The 16,909-nt window shown below is 38.0% G+C and overlaps 1 protein-coding gene across 2 annotated transcripts in view; it reads right to left on the bottom strand.

Moving 5' to 3' along the window:
- Positions 1 to 16,286, bottom strand: part of dusp22a (dual specificity phosphatase 22a) — a 28,524-nt gene extending 12,238 nt beyond the window's left edge. Inside the window, exons 1-4 of one of the 2 annotated variants that reach the window (XM_041794815.1) lie at positions 16,007 to 16,286; positions 12,534 to 12,567; positions 9,512 to 9,594; positions 6,348 to 6,397 (exon numbers count right to left, since the gene is read on the bottom strand). In XM_041794815.1, the coding sequence (XP_041650749.1) occupies positions 6,348 to 6,397; positions 9,512 to 9,594; positions 12,534 to 12,567; positions 16,007 to 16,027 (188 nt within the window). In that variant the 5' untranslated portion in view covers positions 16,028 to 16,286. Of the gene's footprint in view, positions 1 to 6,347; positions 6,398 to 9,511; positions 9,595 to 12,533; positions 12,568 to 13,325; positions 13,882 to 16,006 lie in introns of those variants that run through there. The other variant, XM_041794826.1, reaches the window with a different exon arrangement.
- Positions 16,287 to 16,909: the final 623 nt, after the last annotated feature.

A 16,909-nucleotide genomic window follows, 5' to 3' on the forward strand; every position in this document is an offset into this window, starting at 1 on the left:
CTGCTCTATCCTTCACTGCTGCTGCATTTCTTCCCCCCCTCTCCAAACTACCAGGATCAGACTCTGGGTCTAGCACGTACGGATGAATATCAAAATTCGCCATATTTTACTCAGTCGGACCGGTTCATTCAAAGCTTTCAACTACTAGGGTAACAACATTAGCCACATTGGAGGGGGCAGGCACAAAACATTGAGTCCTGCTGCTGACCAGCCTCCAGAAAATCGGCCAATCGGAGAAAAGCAGGTCCATGGGGGGGGGGGGGGGTGTTAAAGAGCCAGCAGCGAAAACAAAGCGTTTCAGACGGAGGTTAAAATAAGGTTTTTTTCAGGACGCCAGTGTGAGAAACATGAGGAGCTTTTTGAGCTGTACACCATATAATGCTACTACATGGTGTAAAGCCTTGAAAAAGGCACAATACCCCCACTTCAATTATTTTTTGCTACTTTTTTTTGCCACTTTTCCCTCATGTATTACCACTTTCAATCAATTTTTCTAATTTTTAACCCCTTTAATGGATTTTTGACACTTTTCACCAATTTCTGTCACTTTTTTTCACCCTATTTTCACAATTATTTGAACATTTTCCATTAAAGTTGTCTCAGTTTATTCTACTGTATTTTCTTGCATCCTGACGTATCATGGTGTATCTATGAAGTCTGGTGTAACTTTTCTTATCGTTTAGTGTGCCCATTGAAATCGTTTACATTACACAAACAAGAAAAAAGGATTAACATTTAAAAAAAAGGCTATATTGTACTACAGCATAAAGAACTAAAGTTACTGTTTTTCATTTCCTTGATTATTATTTAGCTTAAAAATTAAGAATGGTTATCACAGCTTAACTTAACACTGGACCATGATTTTGCTGACCTCCACTGGACCCCAATTTGGCCGGGCCCCAGAAAGCTCTCCTCTTATGGGCAGCCTTGATCACAGAATATGTAACTACATATACGCAGACACACTGGTATCAGGTTTGTAAAGCTGAAAATAGATAAGATAATACAGGATACGAGAAAGGACACCTGAACTGAAACTCCTGTTTGGAGGCTGGAACCCTGTGCTGTAAAAACGTGATATAGTTTTGATGCTGACTGTACAAAGTCCTCTTGAAATCAGTCACATGTACCAGAATACATTCGATAGTTTTGATTTGCTTTGTTAACTGTCACCAAGATATATGTTGTTAAGGAGCACTGTTTTCCTTCTTCACTACTCCAACCCGTCATGTGAGAAAGAGGCCAGGACGGCTCAAACTGAGCTTCTGTGGTAGACCAGAGCACAGACAGTGGGGACAGACAAGGGAAGTAACTGGCCTCGATTTTTGTCTGTGTGCAAAATCTCAGCAGTTTCCAGCGTTGGTTCATTATTCAGGGCCTAAAAATGATCAAATGAATAAGTTTAACTTCAGAACTTGTTTAGAGAAATCCTGCTTTAGGCCACAATATTCAAAATGTGCAGGACTTTTTTTCAAAGATGCTAGCTATAAGTGAGAGCTTTAAAAATACCAACAGTGTATGCGGACTCAGCAGCACCCTATCCCCAAAACACATGAAAACAAATAAGCAGAATCAACTAGGAGATCACACAAACACACACCCTTAGAATGAGTAAAAGGGAAGACAAAGCAGCTCAAGGCAGTGCAACTGCTCCTCAAATATCCTACTCGGTCACTGTCAGGAAACCCTGATGGGGTTTTGCATAATCAACCAGTGCATGGCTGATAGCAGCGTCTCCTGAGGAGCAGATGCTGGTTACTCAACAGCAGACAGAATAACAGACGGTGGCTAAAATAGATTGACTGCCACTTTTCTTTTTTCTCTTTCCTGAGATCCAAACTCTTCTTCAAAAGATGTCCCCTCAGCACTTTGGTCTGTCTTCCTAGCACAGAGGTTTCCGGCCTTCTTGTTTAATATGCAGAAAATTACCTTGTGACAAACATCTGAGGTTTAAACTAGCTGAATCCAGAGGACATAAACGGGACAAAATAAGCTGTTAAGTCTTGTTGCTACAAAGTTACATGATCTATGGGAGGGTGAAATTTCTCATTTTTACATTTGTCTGCATAAGAAATCTTGAAAAATAAAACCTATACAACCTTTGAGCCAGAGTGCATAACAGAAGACAAGCAGACTCCTCACATGAATGCACATCTCATTTTGGAAAAGTTTGATGCAAATGACTTAACACTTTCATGGTCACTGCACATTGTGCTAAAATCATCAGAGACTTATCATGTGAATGCTTACATTAAGGGGAATACCTTACCCTCTGCAAACATGAGCATGTGAACAATATTATCTAGAAAAATCAGCATTAATGACAATTCATATTAAATATTTTACATTCATTACAATGATGCTTACATCATACCAATAAACATGATTTCAATTCAACATAACCTTGGCAACGTCAACCATGGTGGCTCAGTGCCCCTGGCTACTTGTCTCTGATCACTGACTTTATATCAATATGGACATAGCTTCTCTGTTTCCTCCTGTTGTACAAAGGTAAAGCCAAAACACACCTGCAATCATGGTCAATATAATTTGGCTCTTTTGGCAAAAAAAATAACACAAAAAACTCTTTGTCACCGATTTCTACAAAGTGATGCCAACTGAATAAAAGAAATGAAATTTAAATTAAGTGACTGCATAAATATTCACCCCCTTTAAAGTGACTGACCTAATCAACAGAGGTCTAGCCAGTTGGTTCTAGTAGTCTCACCGTTTATGAAATAAGGATCCCCTGAGTGCAGTGAATGTGTCTCAAGTGACTGTAGTATAAAGACACCTGTGTACGGCAATGTTACAATAGTTTTGGATTTTTTATTAGCTTTTATTTTTGGTTTGTTTTCACATTCTGTGTTCAATTTAAGTTTAGTTTTAATTAGTTTTTACTGCTGGTTTGTTAGTTTAGTTTTAGTTAGTTTTCGTTTTTTGGTAGAGCTTAGTATTTATCTAGTTTCAGTTAACTAAAATGATTTTCAAATTTTAGTTTTAGTTATTTAGTTAGTTTTAGTTGACTATAATAACCTTGGCATCTGGCAAGGCAGTCACTGGTTAATCAGTGTTCCTGGCTACCATTACACCATGAAGACAAAAGAGCACTCCAAGCAACTCAGAACAAAGGTTACTGAAAGTATATGTCAGGGGGTGGATACAAAAAAAATTCCAAGGAGCTGGACATCACTGGGAGTTCAGTTAAATCTACCATCAAAAAATGGGCGCATGTTTAAATCTACCTAGATCAGGCCATCCTCACAAACTGAGAGACCGTGCAAGAAGAGGACTTGTGAAGAGGCCACCAAAACACTGATGACAACTCCAAAGGAGTTACAAACTTCAGCAGCTGAAATGGGAAAGAATCTGCATACTGTACAGCAACTGTTGGTCAGGTTCTTCATCTGTCAGAGATTTATGGCAGAGTGGCAAAGAGAAAACTACAGTTTAAGAAAATCAGATCTGGAGTAAAGTTCACCAAAAGGCATGTGGGAGACTCAATGGTCAAATGGAAGAAAGTTCTTTGGCCTGATGAGATCAAAATGGTGCTTTCTGGCCATCAGACAAGACATGTTTGGCGGACACCAAGTCAATCGATCAATCAATCTTTGTCATCACAAACACACCATCCCCACTGTGAAGGACAGTTGTGGCAGCATCACGCTGTGGGGATGCTTCTCGGTAGCCAGCCCTGGTAGCCTTGTGAAGGTAGAGGGTACACCGAATGTAGCAAAACACAGGAAAGTCCTAGAGGACAATCTTATTCAGTCTGCAACAGAACTACAGCTTAAGAGAAGATTGATTTTCCAGCAAGACAACGGCCCGAAGCATACAGTGAAAGCTACACAGAAATGGTTTAAAGACAACAAGGTGAGTCTTCTGGAGTGACAGAGTCAAAGCCCAGACCTAAATCTAACAGCGAATTTGGCTGGACTTAGAAAGGGCTGTTCACACCTGATCCCTGTGCAACCTGACAGAGCTAGAACAGTTTTGCAAAGAAGAATGGAGTAAAATTGCAATGTCCATTACTGACTTGAAAGGGATGAATATTGAGGCAGTTGCTTATTTTACATTACACATTTTATTGAATTTAAAACACTTTGTAGAGATCTCTTTTCACTTTTTAAAACTCAAAAAAGCCAAATCATACTGGCCATGATTGATGTCTAAAATCCATAAACATTTAAAACATCTAAGAGGTTTAATACTTTACAGGGACTGTATCTGATAAAGTTTTGAAAAGTTGTTTTACTTCTATTGAGGGTGAAAGGTTTGTTGGCATTTAATAATCTTCCTTTTTTCAGAAATCATAATGAGTCCAATACTGAGATTTGGTTCTATATAAATAAACTTGACATCCTGACATGCATCCAAACACATAGGTATCAGAGCTTTACGGAAGTTTAGGGTTTTACAAACAGCTTCAGTAACCCTACATGACAAAGACCATGGACCTTACATATGGGAGGGGCCATAAACCCATAGGGCCATAGGGGCGCCCTTGCTGGTGGTGAAGATGCTTGAGCATCAGTGGGCCTCACCATTCCTGTCAGCCAGCTCAGTGATTGTGACAGAGGGGGTTTATTAAAGTCCTGGGTGGTCGGGGCCTATCAGCCAGATGTCACATTGAGGTTTCCTTCCTCTGCTGCGTGAGGAAAGGACACTTGATTGCGACAGTGAAGGTCAGACACCTTCAACCCCATCCAGTCACCAACATCCAAAAAAACAGAGAATTCTTGATTCTCACTTAATTGCTTTTTACTCTGCTTGTTTCATTATTGAAGCAACAGGAGTGTTTGTTCAAGCTCTGTTAATGCAGGTAAGATAAACAAAAACCTTGGTGTGTATCAATGCCACTGACTCTTAGTTAAAAGAGCACTACTGTGTATTTGATCCGTTTCAGTCATGGTGAATTTGTGAGAACTAAATTGAGAGATATTATTTAAATTACAGAACAGAGTCCTCTCTGTTTTGCAGAATATTGTGCAGCCCATCTCCCTTTAAAAGAACCTGACTGACCAGCAGGAGGCAGCAACAACAACATTCCTTCATCAGCACCAGCACTGACTGACATGAGACTATTACTTCATTGATGCTCAAACAGCATCCGATGATAGACGCTTCAGTTTGAGCTCTCATACCGTGCAGAGTAGTCAGTCCAACATTACTGCAGCTTTAACTGCATAAAGTCAAAGGTTCTGGGTAGAAATCAGGATAAATGTGATGACTAAAATGTTTTTTAGCGACTGCTGCAAGGGTGGAGGGACAGCTCACTCCTCTTACAACATCGAATCTGAGTCTGATGAACAGTGACACACTGAAAGCAATTACTCCATCTCTCTCTCTCTGCCTCATTCTCTAACACACAAACAGAGAGTTAAAATTCGATCATGTAGAACCTATAGGAACATGTTTGTCTTTTGTCCTTATTATTTATTTACTGGAGGATCCACTTTATACTGTCTTATTCTATTTTCTGTTGTTGTTTGTTTTGGATGATCTCTTAGTGTTTTATCATCTTATTCTATTTATTTTTTGGAATTAACTTTTCATTTTGCAGTATCATCATATGTGACCATTTACTTTAATATTACTAGATTAACATGTTGGTGATCTAATTATCTTATTGTAGTTTATTTCACTGATGACCCTAAGCGTTTTTATCACGTATATGTTGTCCTTTTATGTGTGTTTCATTATGTATTTTTTCCCTTATTTTATAATTCTCTTTTGATTTTAACATGTTAATCATACCTCCAGTGTTTTCTCATTACAAATTCGTGAAAGGGTTTCCTCAATTTGTCAGTTCCTGATTTTACTGAATTGTTGATCTATCTTTTTTGACCAAGTGGATAAATAAGTGGGTGTTTTTATTGTTTTAATGAATCTTTTTGTAAACAAAGCATTGCATTTTGTACAAAAAAATCTGATAAAGTGATCAATTGTTTGATTGACTGAGTTTCTTACAAGTTACAAAATGAAAGTAATTCAAGTGTTATTTATAGAAATGGATCTGCTCTCTTTTCTCTCTACAGTACAGATTAAATTCACGCATGTGCTGCATAATTCAGACATCAAAATCACTGTTAACTGTAAAAAACTATTAACTCCTGATTGTAATCATGCAAGTTATAAAAAAATCAATCAGTAGTTGGGACAAAAATCTTGTTGAATTCATTGTGACAGTTTGCCGTCACACCCTGGCATCTCAATCTGAGGGATAGTCGTGTTGAAATAATTTATCATGACTCATCAATGCTTGAGAAATGGAGAAGGATATTCATTATCTAGGGCATAAGCACCATTATTAAATTTTGTGTGTGAGTTGGTGTGTGCTTACTTACAGGTTCTGGTTGGAAGCATCAGCAGCATGAATACAGAGGTACGTCTTGTCCTGTAAAACATTCATAAAAAAGTGTTACAACTGAAACAACATCCAGAAATTCAGTCAGTGCAAGCCACATCTGGATGTTTATCATAAATCTTTTAATCTATTTAAATAAATTAAATATTGATCCTAGGTACAGGGTTACTTAGTTTACAACTGAGCATTTGTTACTGAGTCAAATGTGAGTTCTGAGTCTGTCAGCCTTGCCACACAAAAATAAGTTGTCTACATGAGCAGGAATTTAGACTTTGAGTACGACAATAAAATTAGCCTGACAGCTCAACGTAACGTGATTTGCTAAGGTTGTCTTTGTAGGTGATATTTATTTATTTTTCAAATCATGTGTATTAAAATGGTACAATCTCCATTATTAGTAATGAATGGTAATCAGATTAAAAAAACTACAGATCTCCTTATTTCTAACTCTAACAGAGATAGCACCAGAGGTTTGCTGGACTTTTTTGTTGTGTCATTTTGACGGAAAGGGTTGTAAAAAATTCAAAATTTTGGGGTCAGTGTGCAGACATGATTAGAACAACATGAAACTGTCTCATTGTGCAAAGGCCGTTCACTCTGCATACCGACCTGTATTCCTCTGTGACATACTGAGACACCTGCAGTAGCCTCTCAGTGTGCTGTCAGCACGGAGACCGATGCGCTTTCACTACTGGCTCCAAGATTTTTTAACAGATTAAATAACCTCCTTGATAGTCCATGTGTGCATGTGGAAAAGGTCAATGCATCTGTCTGCGTGTGTGCGCTGAAATGTTGGCTCATCCTCATCATTCCAGTCAGTCAAAATGACAGCCTTCAAAATTCTCCGTCATCCTTCAAAAAAAATCAATCAATGACGGAGAATATTCAGTTAATGCGACCTGTGGATAGCACTACCAAAAAAACAAAAAATAAATTGTCAACACTTCAGTGCAAGAATGTTGCCAGTGTACTTGTGCAATTTACAGTGTGCAGTAGTGTGTCTGCAATAGTTCTTGATTGAAAATGAAAAACAGCCCAATGTAGGATGTCTAAGACTTCTACACAGCAAACCTGCAGTGCTGAAACCTCAGTGTCCAACAGTTTTTGAGTTGATTTTAACCCCCATGTGTAATTTTAAATCCATTCTGATTGAAATGGCCTTAAGTGTTAGAGTTATCTGACAACGTTAACCCAGACAGTCAATTGATCCAAGCTCTACCCACATTGATCTCAAATCTGGAAGGCATTTTGTTTTCATCTTGCCCTTGGGCAGAGTGTTAAGATGTGTTTTAGATGTAATTCTATGTTTTCAGGTGTGTTTAGATGTTGCCTGTTTTGCAGCGATCACTGCTGGCCCTCATGTGGTGCTCATGTTTCTGGTGGATTCTTGTTGTTTTCGATGTTAGATGCCGTTTGCACCATGACAACACTTTGCATGTTAAAATATATTAACTAGAAAAAGTGTTAAATTTAACACTATAGGAGTTGAATTAAGACTGATAATTTTGCTGTGTATTTTTTCTGTGGTACTGACAGCCAGTTCAAGCATGTAGGTGTGTTACTGATTCTCTATATGTGGACCTATGTGTATACACTCTGCATCATTGGAGTGAAGTATACCCACATGGTGTTTTATACATGTACCCCTCCGTTTTTATTATTTCTGCCGGTTGCAGTTCACACAGTGTAATGTCTGCAGTTTTATTTTACCTTGAATATATTATTTTTATTGACTCTTTTCACCTTACACATGCATTTTTTTTTAATATCTGAATCTGTTCCTATGTTTTTAACTTGTTTTAACATCTTGAGTCAGACACAATGTAATTTTGTTTTACTGTGTACCTGCCTGTAATAGAGTTGGAATGACAAAAGGGAAACCTGAATTTTGACAAAGATATTGATATTGCTTGATTTTTACTGTTATCTAATTGAAGTTTAAAATTCTAGCATAATAAAATCAGTTTAATTAACCACGATTTAATTCAAAATTTTATTTTTTTTTATTTAAATTATTTTACCAGAACAAGCTCATTGAGATAAAGAATCTCATTTCCTGGCCAAGACGGGCAGCAGCACAATCACAGAGTTACAGACAGAACACAGAAACTATTACAAACATAAATCAAACAAATCCATGTCACAGAGTAACAAGTCATTAGTCAAAACATCTACAACCAGATGCATCATCCTCCAACACTTTTATTTTCAAATACATTTAGAGACCAGCTCTTACAGTCATAAATTCTCCTGTAGTTGATTCCAGGCTGCAGGAGCAGCACATCTGAATCTTCTTTTAACCATTTCAAGATGGACCTTTGGCACAGATAGCAAAAGTAATTTTGTGACTGAGTCACAGGGCAGAGACAGTAACTTCCAGAACTTTTCGCCTGAATGTAATCACACAAGTATGATGGAAGCAGATTTAGAATAGCCTAATAAATAGGAATTGCCAGTGCTTTTTTTCTACGTGGGGTCAAAGAAAGCCAACCAACTCGATCATACAGAATACAATAATGAGTTAAGGACCTATGGTTCGTTATAAACCTCAGTGTCCCATGGTACACAGTATCTAAAAACTTCAGGCATTGATGTACAGAACATCACCACAATCACTAAGAGGCAGAAAAGTGGCAGCAGCAAGTCTTTTCTTTGCAGTAAAGGAAAACCAAGACTTATTCCTGAAATAAAAACCCAGCTGCAACTTTAACTTTCTTACAGGTTTCTCAATATGAAGCCTAAAAGTCAAAGAACCATCACTAAAAAAAACCAAGGTATTAATTGATCTGAACATGTAATAAGAATCTGTATCAGAATCTAAACAAGCCTTTTTGGGCCACATACTAGGTCTCACTTGTAAAATACACATCCCACTCTTGTGCTCCTGTCTTGTAATCACAGCAGTTTTGAGAAACCTTAAAAATAATCACATGATATGATATTAACTCTGTACTCATAAATCACTCAGCATGGCCACCTCAAACCAAAACCTCCTCCTTTCCAACCATAACTCCGCACTGCCCCCAGCTGGCTGACTGGAGACATCACATCATTTTATGCAGAATCATACTAAAAGAATACCTAGGTAAATTTCCACAGGAAGTACACAAGTATTGGCATAGCTAACCTGGATTTTCCTCTCACCTCAAACACTGGCTTGGCGTTGTTGTACACTGACAGGATGTGGGTGATGCCATTCTTAGAAAGACTTTCCCTGTTTTCTGCATCTGGGGCAAAGACAAAAGGAATAAATGTTAGGGAATTACATGCAAACAGTTCTGACTTTCTCTATTATGAGCTGCTGCACTGCAGAGGCAAATCTCTTGTATGCTATCCTGAATTGGCTTTTAGTACACTCCAGCCTGTGGTCTCTTGCTCTTGTCACTTGGGCTAATTTTAGCTGCTATGCTCATGCAATCATGTGGAGCCATCATTGCTGCAGCTAAAGTTAGAAACGCTGCAAACCCCACATTAACGAGGAAGGGGTTCTTACAGGCCAGAGAATGACTAACTAACTGCTAACTCTAAAGCCTTTTGCACATGCACTTCTGATCATTTCTGGAAAATTTCAGGACAGGCTGCCGCTGACATCTCAGCCTATGCACCTCACAATGGGAGACGGTAAGGTGTCCTCTAGAAAGCAGGACATGATGTAAAAAGGACAATGGGGAAAAGGTGGACAGAGAAGGGTCTGATGCTTATATCAATGCTACATGTCATGAACACAAGTCCAAAGTAGGGGACATATATCTCCAAAGTTTATTTCAAAAATCTTGAATGTTATAAGGCTAAAACCTGTCACCACATAGAGGACATCCTGGATTTTACAATGACTTATAATCTACTGAGTTCTTCATTCACAAAAGATGTGGCTTTTGGGGTTCCTGTAGCTTAGTTATAGTATAATCTGGTTGCATTTGTGCCTCCAGAACTTGACCGCCAGGCTGGTTCATATCCAAGCTAGGGCTCTTTTCCTGCATGTCATCTCTTATTCTGTCACTCGAGTTTCCAGGTCTACCTGCTGTTCTATCCAAATGAAGGCATAAGGAGCCCAAAAATAAAGATAAATATAACTACCTAATGATGTACTTCTTTTTCTATGTCTACAAATTTACTCTTCTTTTTCACGGAAACTGTGATCTCACAAGTGACAGGAATTTGACTGATGGAGAACATTTTACAGCAGACTGAGGATGGAGATGGAGTTTTAAGGCTGTAAAACTACTGATCCCTAAAGAAGACAGACTGCACACCCACTGCAGCCAACAGAAGGAGGAAACAGAGCTGTTCTTTCTGACCCGTCCTTGGACATCAGACACAGGTTATTTCTACTTTTCACCAACAAACAAAAAACAAATCACCAGTATGAACAACAAAGAGGAGCCTCCATACCTGCTGAGTGAAGATGCACACTGCATTTGCACAATGCTGCAGCTACTGTGACCAAAAAGAACCTTAAACACCACCATGACCAGGATGGCCTACACATATTCTTATTATTTGTTTATAATTTCATCAAGAATGTATACATTTTGAACCATAATTTTAAAGCTGAATCCAAATTTTGATGTATAAACCAATTACAATACTTCTTTCTACCATTTTTATTATAAAATTGGACACAATGTAAACTGATATTTTCCATGACAATAAAACTGTTCACTCAGCTGTCTATTAGTTTTTCAAACTGAAATGAGACATTAAGGAGTAGTGATGTACTACTTTACATCATGTTGGCTTCAGAGGGTCATTGCAATGACTTAATCAAACTGTGCCCTAAAGAGGGACAATTAAATTTGTGATTAATGGTATATATATATATATATATGCTGTTAAGGATCTTCATTAATCATGATTTATGCATTAAAACTGACAGTAATATTCAGTTGAAATCAGTGTTAATTTTGGAGGCTATTTCAATTTTAGTTTTAGTCTTTACACCGAAAATATTATTTTTGTGTCACCTTTTTGGTCATTATCACTGTAGTTTTAGTCTAGTTTTAATCAGTGTCAACTCAAACATATTTTTTTTCAGTTTTAGTCAATGAAAAGTCCGAACACCCGTCAAAACTTTTAGTCAAACATTTATTTTCTTTGAACTGATTTCATTGAACAAAATGTAAAATTAATATAACTGTAAAACACTTGTATTAATGCACTATCAATGCTTAATTTACTTTCAAAAATAATTAAGTAAATGCTGGCACACCCTGCATGTGCTTTAACAGATAAGAGTCAGAGGTGAAACTTTGGATTTTGAATGTCCAGTAGTCCAGCACTAACAGCACTGTTGTCTCCTTTTAGTCTGCTTGACTTTTCATCAGAGATTTTATAATCACAGATGTGTTTTTAGCTTGTCTTAGTCTTTTCTTTTTAGTCAGTTTTTTTAAAAAACAAAATCAACACTGGCTTACATGGCTTAAAGAAATTCTGAAGCTTTGGCTTCAGAAGTCAGCTGACACAAGTTTATCTAATATAGCTAAAATTACAGTAAGACCTGGATTACAGTACATATGTTTAAGAAAAACATATTTTTGTGCATTTACTGTGTTCACACCAGGGCCTGCCCCTCACTTCACTAGGAAATTATGCTATTGTGGGAAATTATGGGTGAAGTCAGGGTTTCTGGTAATTTTCAGGAGTTTTGTGTATGGGTGAAGACCCCTTAATAATTAACAATATATTCAGCAGAAGAGCATTTTAATGTCCCAAAGTCTGATGTTTCTTTAACATGATGTTTAGATCAGATTAGACTAAATAATATATTCTTTTTTCTCTCTATATGCACATTTCCCTTGTGCTGAAAAGCAGAAGAAACATACAACTCAAGACAGACAACCATATATACACAAATAAAATAATAAATAAAAAGATTAAAGGCACAGCCTTTAAAGAAATCGTATGGGCATAATGCTGTTATCTCTGTATAATTACAAAATACATTAAGTGCAGCATAAAAACACCATTATAAAGGAGTAGCCTATGTTTCAGACCATTAATGGCAAGTTATTGCAATACTTTTCTTCATCACTAATTAAACAGCTCAGTCCTTCATGCATTTATGGTCTATCATGGTGGACATCTTTCTCACTGAAAGCCTAGCTTGAACCAACACTTCATACTAAGTTCATTCACAGACAGCAAACAGTTACCTTGTTTGTCTTACCTCTTATGTTTCCAAGGTAAAGCCCATCAACAACCTGTGAAGCAGAATTCACAGACATGTTGCATTCAGGTTAGAAATTCATTCCTGTCCAGCTACAGACTTGACCATCCCTGGTTGAGGCAGATTGGATTTAAAGCTTAAGGCTTAAGAACCAAGTTCCAGCAAAGGAGAGATTCCCTGCAACCTCCATACAAGGCCTGAACCAACGATGCATGATTATCGGGACAAAGAGACGGGGAAAGAAGCCACTGAGGGCTTTTGTACAGCTTTGGTACTGCTGTAGCACCATGAGGCAGTAGATTTGTGCAGGTAACGGAGAGCTGGATTCACTCTTATGATGATATGACCACGAAGTTAACGTTAAAAATATATAACACCTATATAAAGAAGTCACCCCCTTGGAAGTTTTACCCTTTCCTTGATACTATAAATCAACCATGGTCAGTATAGTTTGACTTTTTTGACCAAAAAAAAGGAAAAAAACACCTCTGAAATCCTCTTAAATGTCAAGGTGAAAACTTCAACAAATACTTTTATGGGAGAAAAAAGCGTTACTATCGCTACCTGTAGCAGACGCCAGAAACCGTTATTTCTAACGGCTTTCCAGCTCATGTTTTTACAAATAAAGCACAATGTGCTGCTTATAATATCCTGATAAGAAGTTGAGGGAAACTTCTGAGTTTACTTATTAACTGCGGTTTGGGATGACACTGATTAGCCCGGTGAGCCTAGCTGTTGCTGCTAACTGCTAATGAGCCTGGTGTGATGAAGACTGGTGTTAGGGTGCGTTACCTTGTTAGAGCTCATGACTCGTGCCCAGCTCCTGAATGACTGCTGTTTGAAGAAACCCGATTAATCCTGTATCTTTATTGTAGTCTGTGAGCAGTAGATAATCAATGTCTGTGTTCACGGTCTGAGTACAAACTTGTTTCAGTCTGAGGAGGAGTGAGACGTGCGCTTCGGCTGCATACTGCAGTTCTGTGACTGCTGCCCTCTGCTGGGCATAGTGTTGACTGCACCACGGTGTATACGTTAACACTGATATCACTGCTGCCCTCTGCTGGCATTTTTATTGACTGCACAATGGGGGGGGGTGACTTGTGTTAAAAAAAACTGACATCGCTTACAGATACAGGCTATCAGGCTATTACGTATAATATCAGTACGTGTATCGGCAAGGTGTGCGTAACAACATATTGCCATATCAATTTTTTTTAGCACTGGCCATGCAATTTTTGGTAACATAAGCATCTTGTCTGATGGCCAAAAAACATCATTTTAGTCTCATTACACCAAAGAACTTTCTCCCGTTTGACCAGTCGACATTTAAAAAGAGTTTTCTTCAACAATGGCTTTCTCTTTGCCACTCTCCTATAAAGCTTTGACTGGTGAAGAACCCACTCCCACAATTGCTGCTGTATGCAGTCTCTCCCATTTAAGCTGCTGAAGCTTGTAACACTTTCAAAGTAGTCATGGGTGTCTTGGTGGCCTCTCTTAGCCTGATAGGCAGATTTACACATGTGCCATATTCCTTCCATTTCCCTGGAGTATGTTCAGCGCATTAAATTTTTTTGTGTCATCCTTTACATAATCTTTTTCTCTGAGTTGATTGGAGTGTTCTTTTGCCTCCATGGTGTAGTGGTCGCCAGGAATACTGATTACCCAGTAACTGGACCTTTCAGAAACAGGTGCACATTCACTGCACTCAGGAGATCCCTATTACACTATTTGTGAGACTGCACCATTTGGCTGGACATCTGTTGAATTAGGTCAGTCACTTAAACAGGTGAATATTTATGTGGTCACTTATTTTACCTTTTTTTTGTCAAAAAAGCTAAATTGTATTGATCATGGTTGATTGATATAATCTATAAACTGGTAAAACATCCAAGGGCGTTGAATACCTTGTATAGGCTGATGATAAACATCTTTCTTAAGTAATTTATAATACTGTTTCAAAGAGTCAGCTGTTTTTAACACATAAACATGAACTGAAAATTGGGCATCGTTTTATAATTCTTATGATAACAGTAATCTTTTTAAAAGACAGACTCAATGCCACAGTTAAGAGGCAGGCAGAAGAAGGTGGGTGAAGATCAGTTGCTGCAAACCTTGTTGTTCCTGCTCTCACTGTGTAATGTTTATTGATTTTCTTTTCAGGTTGCTTAAATGTCACTGCTTTGTCACGTTACTTCAATGGTTAAAAGAAAACAAATGAATGTGGGTGAAAAATTAAAGGAACAGTCAAGAAACATGTATCAGCCACCAGAACAGATTGTCTTATTGGCACCAGATCTCTGAACTCCTTTCTTTAAAAAATTTCTTCTCATTTGGTGTTTTGATTTTGTTTGGGTACACCACTATCCAACAATCCAGTCTCCCACTGGCGATCAATGGGTTGAGATTAATTGACAGCAACAGCCATGACATGACTCCCATTATCTTAAATGATTCAGTAAACCCTAAATTACATAGGAGAAGAAATGCTTCATCATGGAGTGGACAGAAAGTAGTCGCTAAGACCTATACTTTGAATTGATACTGTATTTCATGTTGTACATGTATTTGTAGGCATGTAATGTAACACTTTAAGATTGCAAAGGAAAGTTATTTTAAAATCAGTATTACATGTAATCTATTTGCACCATCCTTATCACGTACATCAATACACATCAATACAATCTGCAAACCCTGTTCCTACTGAGGTCACAGGTTGGCCTAAACTGATGCTATCAAAATGTCACTGCTGCAGAGAAAACAGAACTGAATGGATTAAGCATAGACTTAACTTTTGTCACCTACTGTTTGTAACTGATGGTAGAATAAACTGAAATTAGGAACGGCATAAGAAATGTAATAGTCTTTGCATTTGATTATCCTCATTGCAAAGCATTAACCCCTACTGCAAGGTCAGAGGTCTATGGTTTGGATTTAATGACTTATTGGTTTTGTGCACTGAAAAGGTGTGATAATGAAATAGTATGAGAGCAAAAAAAAAAAAAAACACATTTATGGTTCAGCCTTATTGCTCGCCTGCTGTCTAGACTGTTACTATTTCAAACTTCTTTAATAATAATATAAAAGAACACTCCATAAAAATCCAGTAACATAATTGACCCCACTTGTTCATGGCTACCACTGCTGCCTCTTACACTGCAAGGCCTCCTTTAAAGTCTCTGTAAAGAACAGCTACTACTGCTGTATCTTATGTTTGTAATATTAAAATTCATTCTTCCTGGAGGGTGAGACAAGATTTGGTTTATGTAGTAAACAGTATTGAAACATTCAGAACGTGATAATCTGCTTAATTTACCTCTGCATATTAGGCTGAACGTGCACTCAAGCTATTTAATTATAAGTATCAGACGGCAAAAAAGTGACGTAATTGACTGACGTTTATACCAGACACAATTTAACAATAATAAACACAAGAAACACCACAGCACGTGACCTTTAGGAAATCCAAAGCCTACCTTATTCATTCCATTACCCATGTTGACTTTGATTCAGTCTGTGACGAGCTACAGGACTTAAATATATGCAACGATATCTTATCATGGACTTTGCCTCCAAAACGCGAGCCTGAACCGACCGACTCACAACAGGGAAAGGCTTCGCTTTAGTCGCTATGTCTGTCCTCTATTTGACAACATTATTGAGTTGCACTACCATGCCGAACAGTAATGTTATCATTTGAGCCTTCACCTCGTCTCAGCTTCACTAACATTTCCCCGTCATGCTGTATCGTCTTCCGGATTGTTTTGACGTGAAATAACTGCAGCTGCAGGCTCATCCGGTAAGTGACATCACAGCATGCCGCCGTCTGTGATCAGCTGCGCCCACCCAGACTTCACCTTCAAACGGATATTAGAAATATCTGCTCATTATGACCATAGACGGTCAGTTTAGCTCTTATATAGATATATACAGTGTGTAAACAATGGCACATAAGCGTCATAGCTATTTATACACCCATTTTAACCTAAATGACGTAGATCATCCCTAATATGGGCAAAGACGGAATCCCTTCTCTTCTCACTTTAACACCATAAATCCTACACATTTTAATAGTTTATGCAGTATTTTCCGTCACAAATGCGCTCCATTTTTATAAATATCGATGGAATACTGGCAATAACATACACCGCAAAAAAGCACATCTACAATACTAGTGATTAATGCTGTTATAAACGTAGTTTGTACAAAGTGCAATTATTTCTTTGTTTCATGCATCTCTTACCGACCATCAAGTGCTGTTGTGAAATGAGTCAAAGCACCCCATAGTGACAGTAACAGGCTTCAAACAAAACAGCAGCTTTAACTGTCCACAAAGCAGCTCCTTCAACCAAATGACTCACTCTCAATGGATTTCCTGT

This window comes from Cheilinus undulatus, linkage group 1 (genome assembly GCF_018320785.1).
Source record: "Cheilinus undulatus linkage group 1, ASM1832078v1, whole genome shotgun sequence".
NCBI lineage: Eukaryota > Metazoa > Chordata > Actinopteri > Labriformes > Labridae > Cheilinus > Cheilinus undulatus.